The following is a 27,914-nucleotide window of genomic DNA, read 5'->3' on the forward strand; positions in this document are numbered from 1 at the left end:
CACACGAGAATATGAGCATTCCATCCTTTGTAACTGAGTTGAATTCTGGAAGTCAAATCTTCAAAATATTTGAAGTCTCGACTCAACCGTTTCCTTTCAGACCGCCACTCTCGACGCTTTATTCGGACGAGGGTCATCACCAGTATGGGAGAAGAATACTCACATGGTCAACTACATGTGTAGGTGAATAAATGATAATTCTGAGGAGATTTTTGGGAAATTCCTGGGCACTTCTACCCTGATTTGTATATAATGATTCGTAAGCAAAATTCAGAGCTCCACTGAGGAAAGCGATCATATATTCCTTCAACACCGGTCATCTATATAAGCAAACAAAGAACTAGATGTTGAGCTCGGAAAATTGGGAGGGTGTGTTTATATATGGGAACTAATTCGGAGAGTGTTCGAACTCTGAAAGATACAAATGATGATTTATCAGCGAGAGACAGCATGGTAGGCTAGTCATTATCGCAAAGCCTGTCACCGCTATGCTCGCAGTCGCTGAACTAGCGCCGAGTCGCTTCACATTGATTACCAACTATTTCGAATATGTAACATATGTTCAAAAAATTATATACAATTATACGGTCTGTGAACATTCGGGTAGTAACATGCCGTATGTTAGTAGTAACTTTACCTTTTTTTGAAAATGTTATCGCTGTTCGTACGTACCCTTTGGGCAACTCTCTGCATCTTAAGTGTTTCTGCCTTGCCTGTGGACCTGTCTAAGATCTCAAACGACACTGAGGTGAGTTTTCTTCGGGATCTTTTTATTTTGAAGTTTCCTTCTTTTCAGGTTAAAAAAATCCGAAGTGCTGCGGGAATGGTGACGATAGACGCTGAGTTCAACTCTTCTATGTTCTACTGGTGAGTTTTATCATATAGATATCAATACTATATATGCATAGATCTCTAACTTGTTTTATATAATGGAGTTTTACTCATTTTATATGAAGTGGTCTAATACTCTGTGAAAAACGCGATATAGTACAGTCGTGAAATATATTCTTCACTAGTGTTTTTCATATCACGATGAGTCGTGAAATATATTCTTCACTAGTGTTTTCCATATCACGATGAAAGTCCAAAATAGACATAAAAGTACATTTACGGTCTCCATAGATTGTGAGTCATTAATATATATTAAATTACCTTATCTTGAGATATAATAATATCTTATTCTACTTGGTTTTTCAAATACAAAAACTCCTGAAATTTTCCAAAAAAATGAATATTTTTCCCAAAGAAATCAGCTTAATTTTTCGAGGTACTTCCCTCCAGTAAACGAGTCTCTTGAGACCAATGAGGACACGCCTATGATCATGTGGATTCAGGGTGGCCCAGGAGCTTCTGGTTTCATAGGAAACTTCTTTGAAGTCGGCCCTCTCGATCTGATCAACAACACAACTTTGGTAAGCCGCCTACTAATCTTCTCGACTACTATTAATCATCGCGACTACTATCAATCTCAACTTCGATGGTATTTCTTCAGGCCAGGAGGAATGTCACTTGGGCTAACAACTACCATATGGTATTCGTCGACAGTCCGGTTGGAACTGGATATAGCTATACGGATTCTGCTAATGGTTATGCTAATAGCACTGAAGATGATGTTAACAAGCAACTCTACACATTTCTCACTAAATTCTACGACGACATTGAACCCGAGTTGAGAGCCAATCCCCTGTAAGCTTGTATATAGGACGTTCTATTATGAGTGTCTCTCGCAGATTCCTCGTTGGTGAGTCCTATGCTGGTCATTACATTCCGGCCTTGGGCAAGTATCTCTTTGAGCATCCGATCGAGGGAACCAATTTTGCCGGTGCGGCTATCGGCGATGGACTAACCTTCCCTGGTAAGTATACCGTTGTTTGTGGTGTTGAAAAATTCCACTTTCGAGTGTGATAGGAACACAGGAATTGAATCTATGAACTGTAGCTCGAATTCCTGTGATTGAACCACAGAAACTAGTCTCGAGAGTGTCGAGTCGAGACTAGACATAGCCAATGACTATGTGGTCTCGCATTGACATAGGCATTGACCCCGTGATAATATATTTTTAGAAATCTTTCAAGGTCTGTTTCAGAGGTTTTCACTAGTTTGATGTGATTCGCAATATCTGTTATCGAAGTAATGCGGCTCCAAAATTAAGTTTCTCCTTCATTTCTGTCAATCGATTCTCTGATTATCTCAGCTTTCCAAGTCGCCGCTAAACCAGATGTTGCCTACTACTTTGGTCTCATTGGTCCCGACAGAATTGAAGAGGCTCGTCGCTTAGGGCAAGAAGGCAAACGACTTGCTCTCCAAGAGAAGTGAGCACCTGACTCTGTTTCGCTCACCACGATGCTCGATCAGGTGGGTGGAAGCTTCTCATGCTCGAGATCAGCTAGAGAATCTCATGTCCGAGATGAGTGGTGGATTGAATCTCTATGATATTCGGTGAGTGTTGGTAATCACTCTCGAGACGCGACAATTTTTCTGTCCTTCAGTACGACTGATGACTATGGCTGGCAAGATGAGCGTCTTGACTATTTCCTCAACCTCCCTGAAGTCAAGGAAGCTCTGCATGTGCCAGCTTCTAGATCGTTCGGGTAGGAATGGTGCGGAGGTTCGATTCTCCCATGTGTCGTTTTCAAGGACGGAAGATGCTGTTGGTGAGCACATGAGCGCTGATATCATGAAGCCTATGGTTCACTGTCTTCCCCCTCTTCTCAATGCTAACATAACGGTTATGCTCTTCGAGGGAGAGATGGATTCTAAAGATGGCCTGTTATCGTAAGTGCGATAGTCACAGTTGTAGAGAACATGTATATCAGGACGGAAGCCTGGATTCCTGAGATGATTTGGGACGGGATGGATGAGTATGCTATGAGCCCTCGTCATGTGTGGAAGGGAACTGATGTGAGTTTATTATTAATATATTAATAGATAATATGACACTACTTCATATCTAATATCATTGAAGTTTCAATTGATATGAAAAACACTAGTGAAAAATATACTTCACCACTAGTGCATAACGCCAATATCGGGTCTTTCACGGAGTTCTACGCCACTTCACGTAGAACGGGTGAAATTCTGTTATTATCTGTTGGGATGAAATACACAGTATATGTTTATACCTTGATATTGCTTCATATGAATGTGTATGAGAGTTTCATATCATTAACATATAAATTTATTTTGAATTTTTATTATTGAATTAATAATATCTATTAGTGAACTACTTATAATATTAATAGGTCATCATGTTTGATATATCAAGCTCGCTGCCATTGGTTGAATAAATCCTTCATTGAATTCAGGCTAGCAATCTCGAAGAGGCTGTCTACGGTTATGAACGTCATGGTGGATCATTCAGCCATTACTCTGTCCGGTAAGATACTGTAGATGCCACTTCAGGTTCTCAGCATACGCTTGTGCTCAGGAATGCTGGCCATATGGTGCCAATGAATCAACCGGAAGCTGCGATGAACTTGATCGACCGTTTTATTAGTGGCGCTGTGGAATCACTTCATACTACGAAAAATGCTGACAATACCGAAGGTAAACTGTGAGTTGTTTGCGTTTCAATCTTGAGTGTGGTTTTCCACTGTGGTTTTATTCTGCATGAGCTCGTATTCTCAGTTGCTGCGGTGAGCGCGGGCCGTCTGGCCATTCTAATATGAGATGTTTTGAGTGCATTTACTACGACTTGGAAGCCGTGGTCCTCTTCCGAAGAACTTATTCTTACGGTTATCGTACTCGAGAGCTTTAACAACCGAAGTTTAGTGGTTTCCTTGCTTGCAATATCCTCGGTGTTTCGTTGCTGTTCGAGAAGCTAGTGTTAATTGCGATTTCATTTGTTCGCAGATGATCGTCGGGGAGTGCACTCGGCTCGGTTACCTGAGCATATTGGTGAAGCCCACGATTACATTGGCAGTGGGTAGATAGCAGATCTGATCGAAATCAATGCATTCGTATTACTTCAATCCAGAATTATCTACTCATTATTATTATTTTATAGATTGTCCATCTTTGTTCTTGCGATCGACTAGATGGGCGATACCTGTATGATTCATTCGTTATCAGTTTTGTATGAGTTGTGTCTCTAATACACGTTCTCTATTGAAAATATCTGTCGAGTTCAATTCTAGATTCTACAGCTGCTTATTCTCTTATAGTCCCAAGTGACGATTGACTAGACGCTGATATGTGACTCTGAGTTCTACAGCTCTTGCTTATATACTTAGACCCAAGTGATGACCGACTAGGCTCTGATATGTGACTGAGAATAGCTCCCCATCTATGTAGGTGTCATTCTATAATAGAATTCGTCATCAACCATGCTCAGAGGTATCTGTTAGTGTGAGGATTCATAAAGGCCAGTTGGACTGTATCTTCTAAAGGCCTATTCCAATCTTCTCTGATGGGGCAGCTATGCCACGCCAAGATATGGCTTAGTACCGCTATTACTTTTGTCTCGGATTGGGCAGCTATGCCACGCCAAGATATGGCTTAGTACCGCTATTACTTTTTTCTCGGATGGGGCAGCTATGCCACGCCAAGATATGGCCTAGTACTGCTATTACTTTTTTCTCGGATTGGGCAGCTATGCCACGCCAAGATATGGCTTAGTACCGCTATTACTTTTTTCTCGGATGGGGCAGCTATGCCACGCCAAGATATGGCCTAGTACTGCTATTACTTTTTTCTCGGATGGGGCAGCTATGCCACGCCAAGATATGGCTTAGTACCGCTATTACTTTTTTCTCGGATGGGGCAGCTATGCCACGCCAAGATATGGCTTAGTACCGCTATTACTTTTTTCTCGGATGGGGCAGCTATGCCACGCCAAGATATGGCTTAGTACCGCTATTACTTTTGTTTTGGATGGGGCAGCTATGCCACGCCAAGATATGGCTTGGTACTGTTGATTTCTCTGATGGGACCACTATCCGAGAGGTGGATGGGAGGAGCCAAGTTGAGAGCCTCAACTACGATCAAGTTCGAATGGATGTTGACCCCGGTATGCGTGGTCTCTACTCTGGGCTTAGCGGGGAACATACTACGTCACTACTGCGGCTTTTTCCACTGCTGTATTCTTGAACTCTACTCGTTTGTAAGGTTTCGGTTTCGGGTTTCCCGGGAATAAGACCTTCGGGTTTCGGTTTGCCGGGAAAATACCTACGGGTTTTGGGTTCACCCGTGATGACAGGTATTTTCCCAAAGAATTTGTATAAGAGTTTACACTTGGGTAAGAGTTCGCACTTGTATACGAGTTCTTCGGGTTTTGGGTTTATCTGTGATGACAGATGTTTTTCCAAAAAATTTGTATAAGAATTTGCACTTGGGTAAGAGTTCGCACTTGTGAGTTCTTCGGGTTTTGGGTAAGAGCCTCCCCTTATCCCCCCTCCCCCCAGCGTTATCCTCCAGTCCTCCGAAACAGTTCGATAGTATCGAATCGATACCTCTAGGAGAAAGGCGCCGTATCAGGATGAAGCGCCGCTCAGGAATCCATTTGCCCCCTACAGAGTGGTTTCGGCGGTTGCAGACCAGTGCAGCCTTGTGACCAGCCTTACTTTCTCCCTACCCTTGCTTCATCGTCTAGCTTAGGCTCAAGGCCTTTCTCCGCTGCTACTTCATCAGGTCGCTCCGACTCGAAGGATTCTTGGTCCGGCTCCAGACGTCTGGGTTGTTTGCTTGATGTCAAATCTCCCAACCTGTCGGAACTGTCTCTGAAACGACGAGGTTTGCGAATTTCTATCCCATTGGCCGAATGCGTTCGCTGCTTATACACGAAAGGCATGGGATATCTGAAAACCCCTATGCCTACCCCTATGCCTATGTCACTGTGACTGAAAGGCCCACTTTGTCTTCGTTCTGAGGTATCTGCGTCAAAATCTGGGAAGAAATTTGGTTCCTGGAACCCGAATCTTCTGATTTGGACTCCCAAATCACAATATTTGGGTGTTATCCGAAGGCCTTACTCGCACGAAACCCAAAACCTGAGCTTCTCATGCGAGTGCAGATGCTTGACATGCCACCGATAAGCAAGTCCTGCGACAGCAATTCCCCTGAGGAAGCTCAAGTGCGTAAGATGATGTCCAAGTTAGGGTACTTATTTCCGGCGCGCGCTTTTTTCGAATTCTGCATGTAAACTGCAAGAACGCATGATTGCCGTGCTGATAGCAGTGCTGATCGACCGCCGAGCCCTTTTGTTTCAGCCCTTATTATCGTCATCATTGAGCCTTCTTTAAGTGGGCATGATCCACATAGTGGAGATCATCCTATGATCTACTCCTGCACCACTGGCTTCAGTCGGCACATGCGCTGGGCCGTAGTCTTCGTCACCCTTTTGGTAGTAGGTCGTAGCAGGGAGCCTGTCCCTGTACTCACTCATTGTAGGTCCTAGCTGATGGGCGGGTCCATGCTGGTCATGGTCCTATGCATGTGCTACCTCTGGTACCAGTTGGTACTACGGTGGACGAGACGCCCAGTAGGAATGTGCGTGGTCGCGTTGGTGCCGTCAAACCACACCATGCCAGCTCCTTTTTCGAATACCACACTCTCGTCACAAAGCATCAGATAGGTACTAGTGACAGTGGACTACGTGTATAGGGGCTATTATGATTGTTTCAGAACGTCTCCGGGACCACCATCGTGACCTCTTCGCGCAGTACTACAATCCGGATGGGGTATCGGACCTCGAGGAGGGCATGACCTTGGAGGGTGCTAAAGTGAAGAGGCACAGACATGGTCGGGCCTACCAGGTCAGCGCGAACGGTAGGGCATCTATTGGAAGGGTTAGAAAGGGAGTATTCTAGACAGGTGTCATACCGCTGACGAACCTCCGAGACTCCCAGTACGTGGGTCCGATAGGGGTGGGAACTGTCGACGACGGAGCGAAGCCCCAGGCCATGGTCAACGTGGTTTTCGATACTGGTATAGCTATTCCCCTGCAGTGGATTGTGTAATAGGCTTTCCTTAGGGTCGACCAATCTCTGGGTGCAGTCGGCGTTGTGCATCAGCGAGCCCTGTCGGAATCGACATAAGTTCAACATGTTCGAGAGTGGCTCATTTGAGAATACTACAGTGTAGGGAGAGCTGTGGGGCTCCTCAGTTCTATTGATCCTCCTTTAGGCCCAACCACCTGGATATCCAGTTTGGCACAGGAGAGCTCCGGGGTCCGGAAGGGGTCGACACTCTGTCGGTGGGGCCGTATCAGGTAGCCTATCACACAGTTGTGGTGACAGCGATGGGGTGACAGGTGAAAGACCAAACCTTCGCTATGATTGAGGAAGAGCTGGGAAAGATCTTCTATGAGATACCGTTCGAGGGTATACTCGGACTGGCCTTCCCGTCAATGGCTGCAGGTAGTAATGTAGGATCTCGCACACGGAAGGATATTTCGGGCATTGACTACTACATGGTGTGTTGATGAAGTATGACTATCGTCGAGGGCAATAGTACTTTGCAAAGGCGTTCGAATGCAGAGTTCTGTTCAGATGGTCATGTGCCTTTCTTCGATAACGTAATGCGGCAGAATGTCCTGGGGGGCCAGAACGAGTTTAGCTTCTACTTCGAGCCGATGCCTTCAACGCGTTCAGCGATTCTTTTTGGAGGAGTCGACTCGAGGTACTGAAAGTGTAGTCCTTCAGTACCGTCATTTTAATATAGGTTCTACAAGAACGACATCAAGATGTTCCCAGTTACACAGGAACACTACTGGTCGGTCGACTTGGATGACTTCCTCATCGGTGGGAGAGGCTGACCGTGGTGGTGGACTACTGCGTATCCTCTTTGGTTAGGCAACAAGTCGTTCGCAGCCTTGTCTAGTGGTACGCAGAGCTTCTTCGAGGACTTCATGAATGAAGTTGATGATGGATCGTCTAGGTGACAGTTGGATAGTAATGGTGTTTCGGACAGTACATGTCTTGGCTCAGTTTTCGCACGGAGAGGCACGGGTCTGATGAAGAGAAGAGGGTTAGGAAGTTGATTATTGATACAGGGACTACGTACTTCACGGCCCCTCCGGGCCTGGCTGAAAAGTAAAGGCATCACTCTCGGCGAGCTGAAGTCGTTGTTTTAGAATCCTCCGTCGCTTGCCGGGCGGAGCATGCAATCAGATTGCAGCCGACAAGGAGGCCTATCCCGATCTACACTATATGTTGCGGGATGAGAACAGTCAACCGTTCGACTTGGTGAAGACGATTGAGCTATGCGGTCGGCCATGTCCTGTTCCTGTAGGCTATACCCTCGTCGGTGTACATGGTTGGCACGGGAGACGGATACTGTGAGCCGGCTTTCATGGCGATACCAGTGCCTGATGAGTAAGGGGGACTGACTGCTCTCCACTGTAATGCTACGGTTTCAGGTACGGTCCTGCTTTCCTATTTGGTGAGGTCTTTATGAGACATTGGTTCACCACTTTTGATCGCGGCGATGGGAGTCCGGGCGCGGCATTTGTCGGATTCGCAGAAGCGCGCCATGATGCCAGTAAGGTTGATCGACGTATCGTTAGGCATCCGCCCTCCAATGGAACACCTTAGATCCTTTCTCACTTGGGGAAGAATACCGCATGGGATCAAAGTCGTTGTGAATGAGTAGACATGCTTACAAATCGGTGTTCGATTTAACACGCTGATATTGAGTTTTCCAGTGATTATACGATCATTCACCCGTTGAGTGAGACTTCTGTTATTGCATCAGAATGTATCGTACAGTGAGTTTTATAAATTCCATATACAAACAAAATGTGGGGTTATGCAAAGCCCAATAGGATTAGAATAACTAAAAAGGCAGTACCATATTGCTGAGCTGAAAAACGACTGAGATTATTAGAAAACTTTCAGGATGATGTAAACTCCTGATGATTGCTAAATATACAAAATTTCCAATTTAATCCAACTGTCAAGTGGTGGAGTAATAAATGCCAAATATCCTGCTTCCAACGTATCTGCCGTGTGTCTCTTTCAAAGGGGTGAGACTTCTTTATCTCATGGTTAAAATTATTGAGGCTACCGACTATTTCTCAAATGAGTGGACACGACTCACTCCTAGTGTGGATTGACACTTTCTTATAAAGACAACACCGGATCTTCAGTTTTAAACTTTCGTTATTCTTGTTCACCCGATTCCGCCCTGGTAAATACGTTACTCACTATCATTAGGCAAGCTCGATGAAACCATTTGAGAGTTTGAACTCATGTCGACTCTTGATGAAGGTAGAAAGCTTGCTCACCGACGCAGGCTTACGGCACTTGGACCCTAGTTGCCCCACATTGGTGCGACCTGAAGTGGTGACCAGTACCGAGATCATGCGCTTGACGGAGCGATAAGCTTACCGTTCTTGGTGAGGAACTCGACTATACTCTTGGCATAGTCGTCTTCCACCTTATTGCCGTCCTTCTTTGCCGCCTTGGCGGGCTTACTCGTCTTGGGGGAGGACTCGTCAACGGAGAGCTTCCTCTTCTTCTCCTGCACACAATGAAATCATTAACCTCACATTCAGACAACCCTTACTACCTCCTTAGCGACGTCCGTCTTCTTAGGAGAAGGCTTCTTGGGAGATTCGGCCTTCTTGGGAGATTCGGCCTTCTTAGGAGTTTCGGCCTTCTTGGGAGAGGATTCCTCAGCGGCGGCTGGCTCCTCCTCGCCCTCGGACTCAACTTCCTCTACCTCCACGTCTTCTTCCTCCTCCTCCTCCTCCCCCTCCTCTTCGTCATCATCATCACTCTCCTCGACCTGACGAGCTATCGATAACCCTGGATGAGAGTGTTGGGCCAATACTCTCACCTCGATGCCCTGCTCCTTGGCCTTTTCCTTGATCATCTCAGTGAGCTTAGTATTGAGCGCCTCGTTCATCCCAGCCTCGTCGATCTCACTTTCCTCCTCTTCGTCCTCCTCACCTTCGACATCATAAAATTCATAGCATCTACGATGCATACCATACAGGCGATATTGCGGAACCGGCTCATCCTACCCAGTGAGATGAACTTCCTCTTTGCCCTTATTGACAAAGGTCGGTGGATCGGCCGGGGAGAAGGTAAGGTCGAGGCTCAAAGCATCCGAGCTGCCCTTGGTCAGCACTGCAATTGTGAAGGACTCGCCTTCAGTCTCCTTCACCTGAAAGCGACGATGACATTAATACAGTCTTCCTTAGAGAACTACCTGTATCTCACATCGGGAGTCCGTCTTGGGGTCAACCAAGCACGCTTGTGTGAGATGGACCATATCGGCGTTGACCTCGTCCATGGTCTGCGACTCCCCACCCTTCAGCGCTATGCCAAAGAACATCTTCAAGAGGCGGGGACTGGGACTAGTCATTTCTCAGAGACAGAGGGTCGTACAACAATCAACTGAGGTAGGGTGCATAGCAAAACTGTCATGGAGATGGCCATTACTGCGGTACTCCTTGGTACAATGTACTGTACATAACAGGTCTATATAGCTATAATCTATCGTAACAGGTCTATGCAACCGTAATATACGATTGCACTGGTACGTTATGCAACCTCAAGATCTCGTATTCGACGCTAGTCTAGGAGCATGCTCACCAACACAGCTCAGTAAGCTCATGTTAATGAGCAAGATGAGCAAGGGGCGACGCGTCAGACGCATACGATTGACTCCGAGTCACGACTCACGAGTGTGCACGCGTACAAAATGAGTGCTGCGCCCTGTTGATCGATTCGTCGCGCCGTCTGAAAGTATGGGTAAATCTAAGCAGCCCAAGGTAGCCGTCAAGAAGACGGATAACGACCTCTATAAGCCAGTGTTGCGACCCAAGAATGAGGGAGAGAGTATCAAGGTAATATACTGGTGATTTCGGGCTTTTTTCCAGAGTCGAAAAATTCATCTCGAGGGGCTCTGGCCTTGAGCTGAGTCACTTCAAAGATTCCACAGAGGCTCTTTTGCTGCCCACCTGAAAGTTCTGCTGGGACTATTCTCGCCGCTTCAAGAGGGATGGGAATGCTAAACTTTGCCTTGGTCAGGTTGCCGAGGCCGTTATCAAACGCAGGGACCGGAATTTGAAGGCGTTGGCTGCCCGACAGCGCCGTGTGAAGGAGCAGAAGCTCGAGAAGAAGCGCCTAGGAAGAGCTGCTAAGATGGTAGCATAGTCCTGGTCATCATCATGGGCAGCATCGGTGGCCTGTCAGATTTCGGCCAACTCCTTGGTCGTGAAGGCTCGGGAGAGGTTCATGGACCGTAGAAGGGCCAAGGTGACCAAACAGAAGAACAAACGTATGGCCGTCTTGGGCGACGTCATCCCTGGCAGGGTACGGGTATTCAATACGACGCTGTTGCAGTACTGCCACTTCTAGGTCTTCCTTGTTGTCCGCAACGATCGTCGATCACCTTCAGCCACAGTGCTCAAGGCCCTCCGCAAGATGGGTCTACGGAAGTATGGTCACGCCATGTTCCTCGAGGACTCTCTCGAGAACCGCGAACTCCTACGCATATGCGAAACGTAATTCTATCACGGGCAGCTGCTCCCTGTGCAACATGTGTTTAGGTTCGTGTACTACGGCGTCCCTTCCCCCAAGGCGATATCTGATCTGCTTCATAAGAAGGCTTACATCCAGTCCAAGGCTGGTGAGGGCTACGAGTTGCTCACGAACAACTTGGTGGGAAAAATAAGATCCTAGTGAAGTAGGAGTCGGTGCTCCACAGGTTATTGAGGAGGCTCTCGGTGACATTAACATTCTTTCTGTGGAGGACATCGTTGACGTTGTGAAGGCTGGCAATGCTGGAGAGAGTACTAACACTCTCGGCTTGCGTGTTTGCTTTTTTCACAGGGCATCTGGTCAGGTCCTAATCTCGAGAAGTTGAGGCGTGTACTCTCCCTGTTGGTATCCTTCACCATGGGTGATGTTCGTAAGGCGGATGTTAACGTGCCGACCTCTAAGATAGTATGGGGTTATGTCAAGAGAATGGACAACATGCTCTACAAGACATTGTAAATTTATTCCTACGCCACTCTCGTTTACCGTAACAACGACAACAATCGCCGACGTAGTAACGTTTCTCTCCTTCGCTTTTGAGATGTTGAGTTTCACTAGTTGTGGGAGCACTTCGCCTTCTATGCAATTGGAAGGCTCATGAATGATTAACGCATCATGTGCAGGTTCGAGGTTCTTCTTATACGATTTTACCACCGCTCATACGAGAGTCTGTTGTAATAATGTCGTAGACTATGATCCTTTTTGCCCTTCCACCCGATTCAGGAGGGGTCATAAAAAGAGCGTCGTCCTCTACCACATGCTTAACGTCACGCCTCCCTGCATTGCGCATATACGATCTCAATCTGAACACTATCCAATCGCTTTTGCCTGAGGGTCTTCCTAGTGTGCTAGAGGTTCTGATACTCGGTCTTCAACGATGGACATTTTATGAACTTGAGAAACTCCTTCTCTCTGCTGAATGGTTAGTAGAAGACTGCCTAGAGCCTCCGCTGAACCCGCAGTTGTGCAAGTTCCTGGTCAGTTCTTGTAGGCAACCACCATCGCCGTACACCTTCTCCCATCCCCTAGTTGTAGGCACAACTTGCTGCTCAGTCGGCCCTCTCAATCTCTAAGTTACCTAAAATCAATCCTTCGAGACGATTATACACGGCTTGGCGTGATTCGGAGTTTGTCGTGCTCAGTTCCGAAGAGATTTGAAGCCCGTAGCCGCATCACAGATCATCAAAGGCTTCCCTGAAGACCATGTTCTTCGTCAGATAGTTGCTCAGTAGCATATCCTCCTGAAGAGTACACGACCAGGCAGTCCAGAGCAGGATGGACTGCACAGGGAGATGGAGGATAAATTACCGACGATAGCGGCTACCGGGGATGGGTTGGGGAGTCGAGGAGATATCTGCTGCAGTGGCGACTCAGGCTTACTGATTCGACGTGGGATCTGTCGAATTACTCTGTTATGGGAACCCTGTGTGTGAGATTACGGTCAAAGTGCCCGGCACTCAGTGCCACCATTATAGCTGTCCTACGACTGTTCTGCTGCTGATAGAGCGATGCTCACAACATAATGAAGTGTATGACCAGCAGACTGCTGGCAGCAGTTCACGAAGGGACCGCTCGCATGAGTATTGTTCGCCTTATCTCAGCTTACTTGTTGGTGTTGCGCTGTACCTCAGCTCAGGTCTCCTTCTCCAAGGAGTACACTGTAACATGCGCTTCGCCGTTTGCTCTGGACATTATCACTCACGTCTTGGAATAGAGTAGAACATGAATACCTTCTAGGGTCAACCGACGATATTGGGCCCAACAGACATTGTAATTGATTGGTTCAATTTGTCTTGGATCAACTCAATCCCTTATGTTTGCCTTGGATGGTGGTACTCCGGTGCCCAGGATGCTCCCCCTGTTTGGACCCCTCAACAGGCACATGAATACAGCAGCTTCCATCATCTTCGAGGCTTTTCCACGTTGATTCATATCCATGCACCCCAACCTCTGCTACCAACTTTATAGGGAAAGTCGTGGTTATCTTATCAATCGATACACCGAGGAGAAAATAAGAGAAGTTTCACTAACACTTCGCTGGCCCATCCTTGCGAGACCCGTTCTTTCCCCTCTTATATGTCGCTGCTGACGGGCCTCTGCCTTATAGCGATTACTCTCTATCTAACACAAAGCACATTCACCTTGAACGAATAGGTGTTATATAATATAACTGGTACGTAATCAACATTACTGTCGAGTCTAGAAATCAATATGAATCCCCAGTATAACAACAGCAATAATAATGGCAACAACGACTATCGCAGCATTAGAAAATCTGAACCGCATAACAACTTTAATGGTCTAATACCTCGGTGTCGGGTTGATAACATACACAGGGGAGGAAAGACTTTACCACATATAGCTCAGATACCTGGTGGAATAACACGGAAACTGACACTAGCTGTTCACAGAGTAGTTGCTAGTGATCATTAACACTGCTAGAAGCAGGCTTCCGGGTATGTCGAACGTTTGTACTAAGCTTATACATGCGATGGAGATACTTTACGCCAGTGGTCCCCTATTGGGACTTGGCATAGGAGGGAGATTCTGACCAGGCATGACACCAGGTGGGGCCAAGCTAAAGCTAGAGAGTCTCCTCTTAGCTTCAAGGATCGTAGCTATTTGACTTAGTCTTCGAGAATTCACATTAGAAGGTTCATAAGGTTTCCAACCACTGAAACCACGTGGACGACTATCAGCAACAGCAGGAGCGAACGCGGATTCTGGAGAGGCGGCCGGGCCCTTCAAAGGAGTTGTCGCGGCGGCACTCGGTAGGTTATAACCAGCCTCCTCGATAATCGACTGAAGCTGCTGCAGCTGCTCGTTGCTTATTGAACTAATAGATTTACGAGGGACGAACACCGGTGCAGCAACATCCAAGCCAGGCATCGGTACAGTGGGGAGAGTGTTGGTAACACTAGGAGCCTCCACCGGCGGGTCATCTAATAAAGCGGCAACCATATCTCTGCCGCCAGTGTATGAACGTAGCCTGAGAGTGACCTCATCACCAGCAGTGAAGCCGCTACTGCCAGTAGTCTCATTGAGCTGCTCGAGAGTCTTCGCTATCTGCTCTAACAAATTAGCTTGCTCCAAGTAGTCATTCATGGCCATAGTGCTCCCCAGAGCAGCCTTCTGAGAAGCAGCCAAAGAAGCGGCAGTAGCCATCAAGTCGGGATCCTCGTTAGCGGCGGCAACCTCGGCCAGACGGTTAGTAGTGGAAGCGGTCAAGACAGCATCCGTACCAGCCGCAGTGGGGACTCTAGTACGGAGCTCATGAGCACCATGTGCATGTCGGCACTTCGAACCAGCATTGCACGAACCGTTCATCCAAAAACGGCAAAGGGAAGTCTTATAAACATCAGCAGTGGCCCTGAGCTCGTCACGACTATGTGCATAGGCGCAATCAGCACCGTTAGGGCACTGCCCTTTGCGGTACAGTTGACACATTTTAGTCTTTCGGAGATCAGGGGCCTGCCTTAGCTCGCTCCAGTCGTGCGCATACCCGCAGTCCGAGCCGTGCTTGCATTGGCCTCGCAAGAAAAATTTACACATTCGCGTTTTGCTGAAGACCTCGCGGTTGCGACCTCCCAGTTTCCCTTCATCTTGGGAGGATCTTGATTCAGGAGAGCTCGGAGGAGTTGGCATGTTACTTGGGTTGACCTCGAAAGCATCACCATCGACGACTGGGCGAGCGTATTCACTGCTGGTCGTCCTCGTCGTGGTGAAGCCACCAACTCCTGGTAGCTTAGTCTGCCCTCTAGAGTGCTGTACTGTCATACGAACGAGATGACGAGTTAATCTGCAAGGCAGAGCAATGTTCGACGTACCGGTACCCCAGCACGCACATTCTAAACACGCCTGCAGAATGTAGACCTTAGGTTGTGTAGACCTTTGGAACACTTGCTTTCTTGGTCGCTTGACATTCCTTAAACTAGGCCTTGGTTGGCTCGCCTATAGCCGTGTCGATTGGATAATCGATCCAGGTGTCACGTCACCTTCTGCGTGTCACGACCTTGGAACTCGCTAACGAGTCGCTAACGTGTCGTTACGACTTAGTCCGATCTGGATTCACTCTGGCTTGATCCTTGGCTGTTCTAGTCGACCTTTGACTGAAAACAAGCCTTGTGTTCTTGAAGTTCGCCGAAGTATCAGCAACGATCTTGGTCACTTGTAGCTCTGCAACGCGTAGACCTACATTTCTGGTAGCAGCTCCTTGTTTGCTATCACTTCGACGACCTCTTTCCCAAGCCTGGTTATCTGGTTCTGTTGTCAAGACCGACCTCTTCCTGCCTTGGTACTCTGTTCTCTATGTCTGCTTCTAGCACTGGTAACTTCCACAAGAAGGATCTGGCCATAGTCGAGGAAACGGCGAAGGCTGACGCTGAGGAGGCCCAAATGGGCGCCGAGGCAGCAGCCCTCCATACTCGACTGGCCCTGGAGCACGCCAAAGACTACAACGATCTCTGTGACCTTCTGTCTGTGAGGGCTGAAGCTGGCTCTGCGGCCGCCACTACGGCTATCGGCAACGGTAGTCGTAAGGAGGAGGTTCGCATCAGCTTGCAGATGCCCGAACGGTATAACGGTACGACTGACTTTAGTGCTTGGTTACGTCGGTACGAGAACACTGCCAACGCCGCCGGTTGGAGCTCTGGTACTAAGGCGGCCCGCCTTGGTATGTACCTCACTGACGAGTACTACGAGATGTGGGATCAGTACGCTCCCAAGGTGACCTTCGAGGAGGACAGCCGCATCATGTCCCAGATGCTGGCTCGACGTCCTGCAGACGCTCTCCTGGACAACTTCCACGATCTTCGTTGGGCACCTGGTACTAATGTCGGCACCTTCTTGGCGAAGGCGAGGCGCATGCTCACTGAGTACAATAAGAAGCTTACTGATGAGAAGAAGCTATCCGATGGTTCTCTAGACCAGATGATTCTCAACAAGCTCATCGCGCTCGCCCCAGCCGCGGCTAAAGCGGAGCTGAGAAGACGCCAGCCTTCGAAAATCGAAGAGATGGTCGACATTATCAGTGACTATACACCTGCCATGGAGATGACTTCGGCTTCCAGCCCCGCTCTGCAACAGGTGGAAGCCAAGCTCCAGAAGGTCTTGGCAGCGGTGACTACACAGACCCCCAATACTAATGCCACCATCCAACAGATGGTCGAGAAGATCCAAGATTTAGAGAAACGACTTGCTGGACAACAACGACCTTCGTTCCGTCGTCCTGGTGTCTGTGGTATCTGCCGTGGTCCCCATGCCACGAAGGACTGTGCCCAGAAGAAGTTCTCTACCGGTTGTTATCTGTGCGGAGGCGACGGACATTTAGCCCGTAGCTGCCCCACTAGACGAGGTGACGGCTCTAAGGCCGGACCTTCGTCGTCGGGAAACTAAGACGGCGGTTGACGAGGGGTCCTCAACCGCCGGACCCGACGATATACCTCTGTACGTTCGGCGCAGAGGTTGGTCTATTTTTACATGCCGAACTGTTGACCAATGTCCAAGTTACCCAGCCGCTGAAGGCCTGTATTGATACGGGTAGCTGTTTTTCTTTGGTACACCGCCGGTTCCTACCTAGTGGTGCTGTTATACTTCCCTGTAATAATATAGATTTGGTGACCATCGACCAGAAGCCATTCGGTATACTCGGAGCCTGTCGACTGAGCTTGCGTCTGTACGATTCCCCGAACCCTGTTTTTGACGCTAGTAAGCCTCACGAGACCTTCGAAATGGTGTTTCTTGTGGTCGACACCTTGGCCTACGACATGGTTATCGGCCATGATTTTATGGCACATTTTTCCGTCAACCCATCCTATGGTAGGGGAAGACCTTATCCTGTAGTGGGAAGTCCCGCTACACGCACTGCACCTCTATTGCACCCTACGATGGAAGGTACAATGGGTGGTGCTAGCCCGTCTACACAGACTATGTTGGCGACAAGCCCTACTCGAGGACGATCTGTCGGACGAACGGTACGGGATGGCCCTAGTTCGTGGGGCGGTGACGGAGATCCGGTACGGACATCCGACGAGTCCGATGTCGCCCTAACTAAGGCTTTCCAGCCTGTTTCTACCCATGCTAACCTGGTAGACTTCAAGATCAAAGGTGTGGACGTGGTTCTAGGCAAATCGGTTATTGCCGCCGTCCGACCTTCGGGCGACTCCGTGAAGTACCCCAAGTTCAGAGCCTTCACTACGACTGGTACTGAGGACACGGAGGCTTGGCCGACGCCGGGAATCTCCCCGGATGTGCTATTAGACGATGACCTTGCTATTTCCTCGGACTATGCTGTCCCCGACTTTCACGACGAGGATAAGTCCTACCCGACTTTCGAGGAGTCGAGACCTGGTGTATCACGCTACCGCTCCCTATGCGAGGAGTTTGGTGACCTTTTTGTGAACAAGCCCGGTCATTGCGACCTTGTGGACCACGCTATTATAGTGACCGATGACAATCCTATCGCCGAGCGCACTCGACCTTTGCCCCATAAATGGCGAGCGGAGATTACAGCGCAGCTTGAGGAGCTGGAGAACGACGGCTTGATCGTCCGATCCACCTCTCCTTATAAGTTCCCCTGTGTCTTCGTCCCTAAGAAAAATGGGAAGGTTAGAATGTGTGTCGACTACCGGTCGCTCAACAAGGTCACTAGGGTCGACTCGTATCCGCTACCCCGGCCTGACGATGTTCAAGAACACCTAGTCGGTGCGAAGGTATTTTCTACTATTGACCTTCGTAGCGGGTACTGGCAAATGAAGGTTCGACCTTCGGATCGGCGACGGACTGCTTTCTGTCCGGGCCCAGGGTTCCCTCTCTTCGAATGGACCCGGATGCCCTTCGGACTGTGCAATGCGCCTGCCAGCTTCCAAAGGTTGATGGACTTGGTCCTTGGGAAGTTTGACTTCGTCCGCGTTTACTTGGACGACGTTCTTGTCTTCTCGAGTTCCCTTGAGGAACACCTCCGTCACCTGAGGTTGATCTTCGAGGCTTTTCGGGAAGCTGGTCTGACCTTGGCTGGAGACAAATGCTCGATTGGTATGGACTCGGTTGTCTACCTTGGGCACCGCTACTCCGCGGATGGTATGTCTCCAGACCTGACCAAGGTCAAGGTTATTTCGGCATGGCCTACCCCTCGTACGGCAACAGACCTTAGGAGTTTCCTCGGGTTGGTTGGATACTACCGCCATTTCATTCCCCACTTCGCTGACCGTTCTAAGGCGTTACAGAAACTGCTCACTACGGCTGCGAGGGAGGAAGACCGGGTGGCTGAGCTTTGGGATGAGAAGCATCTGATCGCCTTTCAAGACCTCAAGAAAGCGTTGACCGACCTTCCGTACTTGGAGTACCCTGATTTTTCAAGGCCTTTTGAGATGGCTTGCGACGCCTCTAATTATGCTATCGGTGGCGTCTTGGAACAAGACGGCCGACCTTTGGCATTCTATAGCCAGACTCTGACTGGTTCTCAGTTGAACTGGCCGGTTTACGAGAAGGAAGCCTACGCCGTTCTCAAGTGTCTTGAACGATTTCGACATCTGCATCTTGGTTACCAGCTCCGGGTAAAGATATTCTCCGATCATAGACCTTTGCAATGGCTGAAGACTGCGACTTCGTCAAAGTTGCAACGGTGGTTGCTAGCTTTGCAACAGTATCAGTTTGACGTGGTTTATGTACCGGGTAAGAAGAATCTTCGTGCCGACGCTCTGTCACGGGTTCGTCCTGTTCCGACGGATTCGATCGACGCGCCGCCTGCCCTGCCCGTTGGTGTGGTGACCTTGGAGGACGCTTACTCGAAGGAGGATATTCTTCAATCGCAGAAGAATTGTCCTGTACTTCGACGGTTGTATCAACGGTTACTAAGTTCCGAGCCCCTACGACGTAACGAGCTAACTGAACGTGACCTTCGACCTTATAGACGGGTCTGGAGGACTCTTGGTATTGCCGATGGATTGGTTGTTCGAGAACGTGCTCCCACCTCCTACACTGGACGGCGCTGGGTTCCTGTTATACCAGCCTCTCTACGACCAACGTTCATCGAACACTTCCACGAAGAGATTGGTCACTTCAACGTCGACAAAGTACTGCCTAAGGTGGAACTATATGGTTATTGGCCCAGCATGGCTAGCGACATTGAGCATGCCTTGGCTCAGTGCCAGCGATGTCTGGATGCTAAAAGACCTTCACCGGCTCCGGCGCCGCTGATGCCGGTTCCGATAGGCAGACCTTGGGAAACCATAGCTGTGGACCTACTCTCGGTTCCTACGAATCCGGACGGTATCTCTACACTACTGGTTATGCAAGACTACTTTACGAAATGGGCTCATGTGGTACCCCTGCGACAACATACCTGGCTGGATGTTGCTCGACCCTTGTTTCAACTGTTCCTGCTATTTGGTCCTCCACGACGACTACATTCGGATCAAGGCCCTCCGTTCGAATCTTGGTTGTTCAAGATGACGTTGGGATTGCTCGGTGTCCGCAAGTCCAAGAGTTCCGTCTATCATCCGGCTGGGAATGGCCTCGTTGAGAGGTTCAACCAGACCTTTCTCAAGATGGTTAGGACTCATGTGGACTCGGTGTATGACTGGCAACGTCACTTAGGCTCTATGGTCTGGTACTATAATACTAGTATCCATTCGGCGACTAAGGCGTCTCCTTTCTACTTGATGTACGGTAGGAACCCGCCTGACCTTTGGTTCCCGGATTTGGATAGTGTCGAGACCCGCTTCTTCGACCCCGAGACCTATGCCAACTTCTTGAGTTCTACTAGAGCTAGAATTCTTGATAACGTTGACCAGTGTGTTACACATGCTGCCACTGTGTACAAGGCAACGTTCGACTCTAAGGCTAAGCTTAGGTTGTTTCGCCCTGGACTACGAGTTCGCTTAGAGACCTTAGGTCCTGCCCGGTCTAATAAACTGGATCCCCGATGGGAAGGAAACTGGTTTGTCTCTAACGCTCTGCCTGGCCTTAACAACAAGACCTTAGAAATTGTTCATCCGGCTACACGCCGACGGAAGATTATTACTGTGGATCATCTACTTCTGGACCCAATTCAACCCGATCATCTACCCGAAGATGTGGCTACTATGGTCTACGGTGAAGAAGGTGCTATACTCGGAGAAGCTATCATTCCTGACGTCGACCCTACCTTCGACGATGTCCCGGTATTCCCGCCGACGTCACCTGACTGTCCGGTCGAAGTTAATTTCGTATCGCGAGATGTGGGTGTAGGTCCTGTAGACCCCCAGGTTCCTACTAGTCCTTCGGTTCCGCCAACGTTCCGGTCAGAATGTGCTGCGGTTCCCCCGACCCCACCCGGCCCTGGTACTACTCCGGCTGCCGATAGTGACTCCGAGTCCGACCTTTCTATGCCACCTCTCTCACCGCACCCTTCTCTCTTAAGGGGGGAGGAGGAAGAGGAAGTTGAAGACCAGGAGGTTTCGGATGTATCCGTCCCGCCTACTGAGAACTCAACACCTGCCCCCAGAAACGGTTCTGAACGACACTCCCAACATGAACCCGAACCTGCCAAAGTAGTAGATGCTCTTCCACAAGACGACCTTCCGTCCGAGGCTCCCGTGTCGCCACTCTCTGTTGCTCCTGAGAACGAGAATTCTAACGATGAAGCACCAGAGTTCGAGTCGGCGAATGAGGATCCTGATGATGCTCCGTCTTATGAGATTCCGCAAGAGTGGACTCTCACCAGAGATCGTCCACGACGACAGCCGCATCCGGTTGTACGATTCGACCCGAGCTTTCTTGGCCCTGGTGGTCTGAAAGAGAGTTCTCGGAGGCCCCAGTAGCTATGTAAGAAGACCTACCTTGGTTGATACTATTCTCTATGCGCGCCTCTGGATTGCTATCCACCTCGGCCTGGTCCCGTTCTTATTGCTGCTATACGCTGACCTGCTTGGATATCCTGAGATATCCTGAGATAAACTAATATTATTGTTACTGTTCTTTTGATTATTGCTGAAGCTTCATGCGCCGTGTAAAGAGCGCCCGTATTTTTGATCGATTTAGCCGCCTGGAGTACGTGTGCGATGAACGTCTCCTTGCTGACACGTTTTGAACCGCTACCTTGGTATCTCCGTTGACATGGGAGCTAAACTAACTCGCCCTTGGTATGTTCTCGAAGCCGAGCTTGATGACGCCGCCGTCAGCGACTTTGTCTCGACCTTGTCCCCGAGGGGTGCGACCTTTGTTTCTAGGCTCCGCCTGAAGGAACCTCATCGTGCTGATTATTATCTCGATGAAGTCCGTAAGGCCCTTGTGGACTCGACCTTACCCGACGCTAGAGCTGAGCACAAGGAACTTGGTCGCAGGCTAGAAGAGTTCGCTAGAGATGAGGGCGTGGCCTGCCCTTCGTTTCTACAAAACCTTCGCCGTATCGTCGAGCCCCCTAACGACATGTCGGAAGACGCTGACTCTGCCATCGACGCTGTTTCGGTTATGAGCAGTCTACACGAGATTCCCGAGAGTGACTCTGACGACCTCCCCGAAGAGCCCGTCTCACCGCAGCCCCTTCCCGTTAGACCTTTGTCAGCTACGGCTACGGCTACTGCTAAGGCCCCGCCTACTACCGCTACTAATGGTCGTGGAGGTAGTGTGGCTGCTGGGATTACTCATAGGTATGGCCCTTGGGATTGGTCTAGGTCTGCTACGCCGTCTCGTGTTAACCTTCGTCCCCGTAATGCCCGTGCTGGTATGTCTACACCGGGAGGCCTTCGTACTCCTCCGGTGACCCCAGGTTGGCCGCCGTCCTCTACTCCGGCACCTTTGGATTGGCGTTCTGCTTCAAGGAGTTTCCCTAAGGCTTCGCTTGGACCTTTGGGTTCCTCTTCGTCCCGTATGATGCCTCCGAGACCTGGTACAGTTTGGTCTACATCGACGCCTACTTCAAGACCTTCGACATCCTCTACTTCTGTTAACAACTTACAGGTGACCTTTTCTGTTCGTAATGACTACGATTACGCTCACTTGGTGCCTAAGTATGTTGAGAGAAGGACTCATCATGATCGCTATGCTTGGGTCTGGGACTATTGTCGAAGCGAATCTTATGGTCCTGGTCGCGAGTGGCGCCGTTACTTGGCTGCTCAGCGTCAGACCTTAGGTGAAACATGTTTCGAGGCCCTTAACGGACCTTGGATTATTGACCATGCTGTGATGGCTGGACTGGTCCACGACGACTTCATCCACCGACCTTTGGTTGGCAATGTGTTACTGTGTCATGGCATCCTCAACTCCTGCGGTGGAGATGATGGCCTTTGGTTACCTTCGGCTTCCGCTCTATTGAGGTATTGCTACGAGTGTGGTGCCTATCCGCACTTGGTGACCTACCACACCAGACACGGCCGACCTTCGGGAAGTACTATGAATAGTTGTAATTTGTTCTTTTGTTGTCGTCGCCATTGTGAGGACGCGCTACAACGTCTCTTAAGAGCTGGCTTTACCTTCGGCTTTAGACCTTCAGGCTATCTGTTCTTCGCCCGAAGCGAGAAGGCCTTTGTCAGTCCTTTTAGAGATGAGCACGGTGGTTTTAGTGGTTTGACCATTGAGGAAGGACGACTATGTTTTCTCTTGGCTCATACTCGCCTAATGAACCTTCGGTCTGGTATTCCGTTAAGCACTTTCAAGGTTTACGATAACGAGTGGATTACTACAACCTTGGAGCAAATTGACGCTGCTAGGGAGTGCCCTTCCACTAAGACCTTGGCTTCTCGATTTGCTGACCTAGGTGAAGTCACGGATGACGCTCTTAGTGCAGTTCTTGGTATGGTTCGAGACTACAGTATCACTGTTGGTGCTTTGGAAAGGACCTTTGCCGAGAGAAGACGTTCTCTGTGATACTTAGTGCATTATTGAGTTTTTTTGATATTTATCTTATTTCATTTTTTTCATTGGTTCGACCTTAGTTTTCGGAATGACGTCAAGCTAAGGGGGGAGGTATGTAGACCTTAGGTTGTGTAGACCTTTGGAACACTTGCTTTCTTGGTCGCTTGACATTCCTTAAACTAGGCCTTGGTTGGCTCGCCTATAGCCGTGTCGATTGGATAATCGATCCAGGTGTCACGTCACCTTCTGCGTGTCACGACCTTGGAACTCGCTAACGAGTCGCTAACGTGTCGTTACGACTTAGTCCGATCTGGATTCACTCTGGCTTGATCCTTGGCTGTTCTAGTCGACCTTTGACTGAAAACAAGCCTTGTGTTCTTGAAGTTCGCCGAAGTATCAGCAACGATCTTGGTCACTTGTAGCTCTGCAACGCGTAGACCTACACAGAAATTGCAAGTGAGCAAGATTGCAAGATGCCTCTCTCCCCGAGTGATGACATGTCAACAAAAACTTCGTCGGGATGTTCAGAGAATTCCGCCGGAATCCACTCCAGAAAATATTCTTAGAATCGAGAATTGGGCTGTTCTCTGAACGCGATTTTGGTGTTTTGCATTCTGGAATGTGTTCTGAGTTTCGGTGTAACCTTCGAACCGCCCCTCAAGGCGCACCTTAAGGAAGTAGTGTAAGGAATTCCTCCTTTTTGAGGAACGCTTCAAGGAGCAGTGTTCGCCTTATAGGCTCAATGTCTGCTTGGGAGAAGACCCTACGGCCTTCTACCCCTAACACGGCGTTGCGAGCTAGGGCAGCGGGATTCCACGTATCGGGCAACTCAGCACCTATTCCTGTGTACGTCCATTGGGAAGGCTCCTTGAGGGTCAATCATTACTAGGTACGACGCCCTAAGGGACCGCAACCTCGACGATTTCTGGGCGTCCCCTGCTACTCGTGCCCACTTCCACAACATGGGCCTGATGGCTGACGATGGTAGCCTCATATCAATGGTCGAGTAAGGTCCACCCACCCGTGGCAGGCTAGTGGAGAGAATTCAGGTACCGTCAAAAGCTCTACGTTGTGGAAAGGGAGATGGACCGAGCGGAACAGCTTAGGGAACGCATGGCGTACAGGAAGCAGCAAATGGAAATTTATCAAGTTCGCTTTCTCCGTCGATTTTTTTATACATTTACTCGTATTCGTCCGCGTATCAACCAAAGTAGCTCCCAGTGTGTGTGTATGGTTCAGATGGCCCGAAGAAAAAGTGAGATTATGAAGGCAAGAAGAGCTCAGGAAATACGTGAGCTTAAGACGGAGAGAAGTCAGAACTACTATAGATCCTCATCGTGATCATCCGGTTTTCCATTTTAGTATCTGCTCGGGAGGCGGCCAGGCCTGGCTCGTGATGACTCAGCTGGTCAACCTCTAGAAAGGACGTCTGTGACGTCGGCCTTTTTGGTCGTTATATATTCCAAATGACTTGTGTGTTTTGAATCATGTTGTTACATGTGATTGTTGGATACAGCCACCACCACCATTGTTTGGTTGCTCACAAGCAGCTCGGGGGGCCTGCACTCTGTGGAGAGTGCATGGGTATCGCCTTGGCGTTCCCAAGGAATAATACTATCAATATGTAGTTACTCCCCTTACCCATGGCGTCTCCAGTGATGAAGTCGGCAACAAACTGGGCCGACGAATCGGCCGACCTTTCTCCAGATTGGTCTCCTGCGGCTGCTCCCGTAATCAATCAGTTTGGGCATGTACATATCGGCATGTCTCATTCGTGGTTTAGGAAATCCCTGGTGATGAGCATTTCTCGTTGGAGGGTTCGGCAGATGCTCATCAAGACGGCGTTTCTGAGGAGCATCTTCCTACCGGTATGGGGACACCGCAGACCTTCTCTGTGTAAGTGGTGGCGACTAGGAAGGGGCTAACTAAGCGGAGTTTTCTCCTTATAGTTACGTTGGTGGATTGCCCTATAGTGCCTCGGAGGACGAGCTCGGGTTCTTCTTCCTAGACAGGAACATCACTCCTGTTGGTGTCCGCATCATCATGGACAGGGAGACGAAAAAATCGAAGGGGTTTGGGTAGTAGCTTATACGGGGGGGGGAGGGGCGGGGGAGATGACTAGCATTGATGGCTCAGTTACCTCGATTTCGCGACGGTGGAGGACTATGAGGCGGCTCTCGGGATGAACGGTTCGAATTTTGGTGGCCGCACTATCAAGGTTTCTGCTGAGGAGCACCGCAGAGAGCCGCGCAGACGTTCTCGGTAGTGAGTGTCCTTACGAGAAATTCGGAACAGCTTGGTCGTCTCTCAGTGAGCCGCGTGGCCCTCGTCGTGATGACCGTGAGCTCCGTAGAGGTGGTCGAGATAGGTGAGTGCACTTATCGTTGCGAGATGTTGTTAAAGTTTGGGTACTCGTCTTAGATATCGGGAAACCCACAACCGTGAGGGTTTCGAGCGCCCTTCTGCTGCTGAGGAGGCTGAGCATCACGAAAGGAAGAAACTGCAGTTGTTGCCCAGGAGCAAGCCCATTGAGGTAGTCCATGGTGTGAGAGAAAAAGAGAACTCGCTGAGTGACGTTGTCAGGAAATCCACGAGGACGCTGCTGGCCGTCAGCGAACGAGCATTTTCGGCGATGCCAAGCCTAGGGACGAGGCTGAGTGCGACGACTATGATGTATGCGGTGCTGGTTGCTATGTGCGTTCCTGATCAGATATCAGCGTCGGAGAGCTGAACGCGAGAGGCGACTGGGCATCAAGACTAGTACGACCGATGAGGAGGATCGTAAGCATCGGAGTGGGGCGAGCACGAGGGCAACTCCATCGGAAGCCTCTTCTACGTAAGTAAGAGGGGCTATACTGTGACGGTAGGAGCTGTGTCGTAGGTCACCTCATAGAGGCGGCAAGGGCACTAAGGGGGGCAAGGGCAGCCGTTATGCTTCGGGCGAGACCAAGTAGGGTAGTCGCTCATCGCTAGTATAGGAGGACTTGTCTGTAGGTCTGGCAATTGGCGAGGGAAGGGCAAGGATGTGGGTCCAGCGAAGAAGAGCCCGGAGGTTGCTGCTCCCCGGGAAGCTGTAGTTCGCACTGTTGACACCGGCCCGAAAAAGTAGGCTGTGTTTACATACCTCTGCTGCAGTGTATGCTTCCCTTCTTCAGAGTAAAGGGTGCTCTTGCCAATGCATTTGCTGGCTTGAGCGACTCTGAGTCCGAGTCGGAATCTGAGTAGAGTTACACGAAGGAGGAGGAGGTAGCAGGTCATCTCTCGTTAATCGTTGAGGAAGCTATTGGTGTAGGGCTCAATTCACTAGAACGACCTCTCAGTGAGGTTGGCAGTATGATTGTATGTACCAAGGTATGTGAATCCACTGTTCTAATGTGGCCCAGCGATGTCCTCTTAGGCGACCTGTACTCCATCCCCTTCTAGTAAGCACTGCGGTATGTGGCACCACTCTAGTTATCCCTGGTCATGACCGTCTAGTGACGTCTATAGTTGAGGTAGGTAGTCGCATGCTATCATCAAGCTGTCCACCTCAGTAGGACTGGACTGGATAGAGTAGAGAGTGTTTCGTGAAAGTGTAAATGATTTTGAAGCCCTCAGTCGTTTACGAGGAAGAACTTTCCAAAATCGCTCACACTTTCAGGCAGCACTTTTTACTAGTCGTAGATTCTCATCTCCTTGCGTTGGAAGCTCGTGCATCGTCATCAGGTATGGTATATGAGGTTGCTACTCGGTCTATCAGTTCCTGCTCGTACTCAGCAGTAGGAGTAAACGTGTTCTCTTCACGGTTTCCTTCTTATCGATGCAATTTGTACTGTTGTTGTTTCGTCCGGTCCTCGAGATGATGATGAGGTTGGATACTCATCAACATTATCATTGAGTAATGATCATTGTAGACTGTACGTCTAAAGTTGCTACTCTTGCCGCGTTAGTTGTAGTCATTGTTAGCTCAGCAGCTGTCACCATAGCCTTCTCTATTACCCCTATACCCGTCGTTACGTTGTTGAGTTGAATTCCTTTTGGGGAAAACGTGATGTCAGTATTGGAAGAAGTGCATGAATTACTCGCAGGATCATTTCATCGGGCCAGGGACGTTTCCCCGGTCCCCCGCTGGAAGCTCCTGGTCCGGCAAGCAAAGAGGCTTCTGGGACAGCTTAGTGGGCACTGCCCCTAGTGTGGGTACTGTAATAGTCGGAGAGTAGGATGTAGAGCATGCCTTGTTATGGTAGGAGTTTCTAGTGGTCAATTGCAAATTCTGGGAGATACTATAGCGGTGAACAACGCTATGGTGACACGGATAGCGATACAGGTGGATCCCTCAAAACACCGCGGAAGGGACGTCCGAGTGGGCACATTCACCGTCAAGCCAGCAGAAGGTAGTAACCTAGAGGAAGGGTGTTCATATGGAAGCATTTCGGTCAGGTATTTTTGAATCAGAAACGTGTTACCTAAGTAGCCGTCAAGCGTCTCAGCTCGTGAACTTCGACCCGACTGTTTCGGCGGTCCAAATGTGCATAGTGTCGCCTCCAGTGTACCTCCCACCGGGGCATCATGTCGGTATATGGACTATTGGTAGTCGCTCTGTCCTGGCTATACCCT

The 27,914-nt window shown here is 49.3% G+C and overlaps 10 protein-coding genes across 10 annotated transcripts; 8 read left to right on the forward strand and 2 right to left on the reverse strand.

Moving 5' to 3' along the window:
* Window positions 1-649: 649 nt before the first annotated feature.
* Pmar_PMAR000810 (Vitellogenic carboxypeptidase, putative) lies at window positions 650-2,925 on the forward strand (the record flags this gene model as incomplete). Its single annotated transcript, XM_002778925.1, has 10 exons — window positions 650-748; window positions 797-867; window positions 1,268-1,412; window positions 1,493-1,686; window positions 1,731-1,855; window positions 2,195-2,312; window positions 2,356-2,439; window positions 2,490-2,591; window positions 2,638-2,775; window positions 2,817-2,925. 10 exons carry the CDS (start codon window positions 650-652, stop codon window positions 2,923-2,925), a joined length of 1,185 nt encoding a protein of 394 aa, XP_002778971.1.
* A 3,346-nt stretch (window positions 2,926-6,271) lies between these two features.
* On the forward strand, window positions 6,272-8,531 carry Pmar_PMAR000811 (aspartyl protease, putative; the record flags this gene model as incomplete). Its single annotated transcript, XM_002778926.1, has 14 exons — window positions 6,272-6,340; window positions 6,388-6,571; window positions 6,622-6,765; window positions 6,811-6,924; window positions 6,971-7,076; window positions 7,123-7,207; window positions 7,250-7,355; window positions 7,488-7,617; window positions 7,660-7,739; window positions 7,791-7,875; window positions 7,926-8,030; window positions 8,072-8,183; window positions 8,230-8,312; window positions 8,357-8,531. The coding sequence occupies 14 exons, from the start codon at window positions 6,272-6,274 to the stop codon at window positions 8,529-8,531; spliced, it is 1,578 nt and encodes a 525-aa protein (XP_002778972.1).
* Window positions 8,532-9,148: 617 nt separating this feature from the next.
* Window positions 9,149-10,308, reverse strand: Pmar_PMAR000812 (46 kDa FK506-binding nuclear protein, putative; the record flags this gene model as incomplete). The annotated part of the gene is made up of 5 exons (XM_002778927.1): window positions 9,149-9,273; window positions 9,327-9,387; window positions 9,508-9,916; window positions 9,965-10,107; window positions 10,153-10,308. The coding sequence occupies 5 exons, from the start codon at window positions 10,306-10,308 to the stop codon at window positions 9,149-9,151; spliced, it is 894 nt and encodes a 297-aa protein (XP_002778973.1).
* Window positions 10,309-10,655: 347 nt separating this feature from the next.
* On the forward strand, window positions 10,656-12,018 carry Pmar_PMAR000813 (60S ribosomal protein L7-B, putative). The gene is made up of 7 exons (XM_002778928.1): window positions 10,656-10,792; window positions 10,977-11,093; window positions 11,142-11,261; window positions 11,307-11,452; window positions 11,498-11,609; window positions 11,656-11,740; window positions 11,794-12,018. The coding sequence occupies exons 1-7, from the start codon at window positions 10,694-10,696 to the stop codon at window positions 11,943-11,945; spliced, it is 831 nt and encodes a 276-aa protein (XP_002778974.1). The 5' UTR covers window positions 10,656-10,693; the 3' UTR covers window positions 11,946-12,018.
* A 1,970-nt stretch (window positions 12,019-13,988) lies between these two features.
* Window positions 13,989-15,263, reverse strand: Pmar_PMAR000814 (protein TIS11, putative; the record flags this gene model as incomplete). Its single annotated transcript, XM_002778929.1, has 1 exon — window positions 13,989-15,263. One exon carries the CDS (start codon window positions 15,261-15,263, stop codon window positions 13,989-13,991), a length of 1,275 nt encoding a protein of 424 aa, XP_002778975.1.
* Window positions 15,264-15,794: 531 nt separating this feature from the next.
* Pmar_PMAR000815 (hypothetical protein) lies at window positions 15,795-16,880 on the forward strand (the record flags this gene model as incomplete). The annotated part of the gene is made up of 1 exon (XM_002778930.1): window positions 15,795-16,880. One exon carries the CDS (start codon window positions 15,795-15,797, stop codon window positions 16,878-16,880), a length of 1,086 nt encoding a protein of 361 aa, XP_002778976.1.
* Window positions 16,881-17,383: 503 nt separating this feature from the next.
* On the forward strand, window positions 17,384-21,286 carry Pmar_PMAR000816 (Retrotransposable element Tf2 155 kDa protein type, putative; the record flags this gene model as incomplete). The annotated part of the gene is made up of 1 exon (XM_002778931.1): window positions 17,384-21,286. The coding sequence occupies one exon, from the start codon at window positions 17,384-17,386 to the stop codon at window positions 21,284-21,286; it is 3,903 nt and encodes a 1,300-aa protein (XP_002778977.1).
* A 295-nt stretch (window positions 21,287-21,581) lies between these two features.
* Window positions 21,582-23,330, forward strand: Pmar_PMAR000817 (hypothetical protein; the record flags this gene model as incomplete). The annotated part of the gene is made up of 1 exon (XM_002778932.1): window positions 21,582-23,330. The coding sequence occupies one exon, from the start codon at window positions 21,582-21,584 to the stop codon at window positions 23,328-23,330; it is 1,749 nt and encodes a 582-aa protein (XP_002778978.1).
* A 730-nt stretch (window positions 23,331-24,060) lies between these two features.
* Window positions 24,061-24,946, forward strand: Pmar_PMAR000818 (hypothetical protein; the record flags this gene model as incomplete). The annotated part of the gene is made up of 6 exons (XM_002778933.1): window positions 24,061-24,164; window positions 24,208-24,324; window positions 24,368-24,467; window positions 24,558-24,630; window positions 24,681-24,711; window positions 24,835-24,946. The coding sequence occupies 6 exons, from the start codon at window positions 24,061-24,063 to the stop codon at window positions 24,944-24,946; spliced, it is 537 nt and encodes a 178-aa protein (XP_002778979.1).
* Window positions 24,947-24,961: 15 nt separating this feature from the next.
* On the forward strand, window positions 24,962-27,297 carry Pmar_PMAR000819 (eukaryotic translation initiation factor 4b/4h, putative; the record flags this gene model as incomplete). Its single annotated transcript, XM_002778934.1, has 14 exons — window positions 24,962-25,048; window positions 25,102-25,214; window positions 25,268-25,396; window positions 25,455-25,580; window positions 25,630-25,686; window positions 25,740-25,851; window positions 25,902-25,975; window positions 26,029-26,154; window positions 26,200-26,268; window positions 26,313-26,423; window positions 26,474-26,564; window positions 26,611-26,669; window positions 26,716-26,812; window positions 27,024-27,297. The coding sequence occupies 11 exons, from the start codon at window positions 24,962-24,964 to the stop codon at window positions 26,541-26,543; spliced, it is 1,074 nt and encodes a 357-aa protein (XP_002778980.1). The 3' UTR covers window positions 26,544-26,564; window positions 26,611-26,669; window positions 26,716-26,812; window positions 27,024-27,297.
* Between the last annotated feature and the right edge of the window lie 617 nt (window positions 27,298-27,914).

The sequence above is a fragment of the Perkinsus marinus genome (genome assembly GCF_000006405.1).
Source record: "Perkinsus marinus ATCC 50983 genomic scaffold scf_1104296948084, whole genome shotgun sequence".
NCBI classification, from domain to species: Eukaryota; Perkinsozoa; order Perkinsida; family Perkinsidae; genus Perkinsus; species Perkinsus marinus.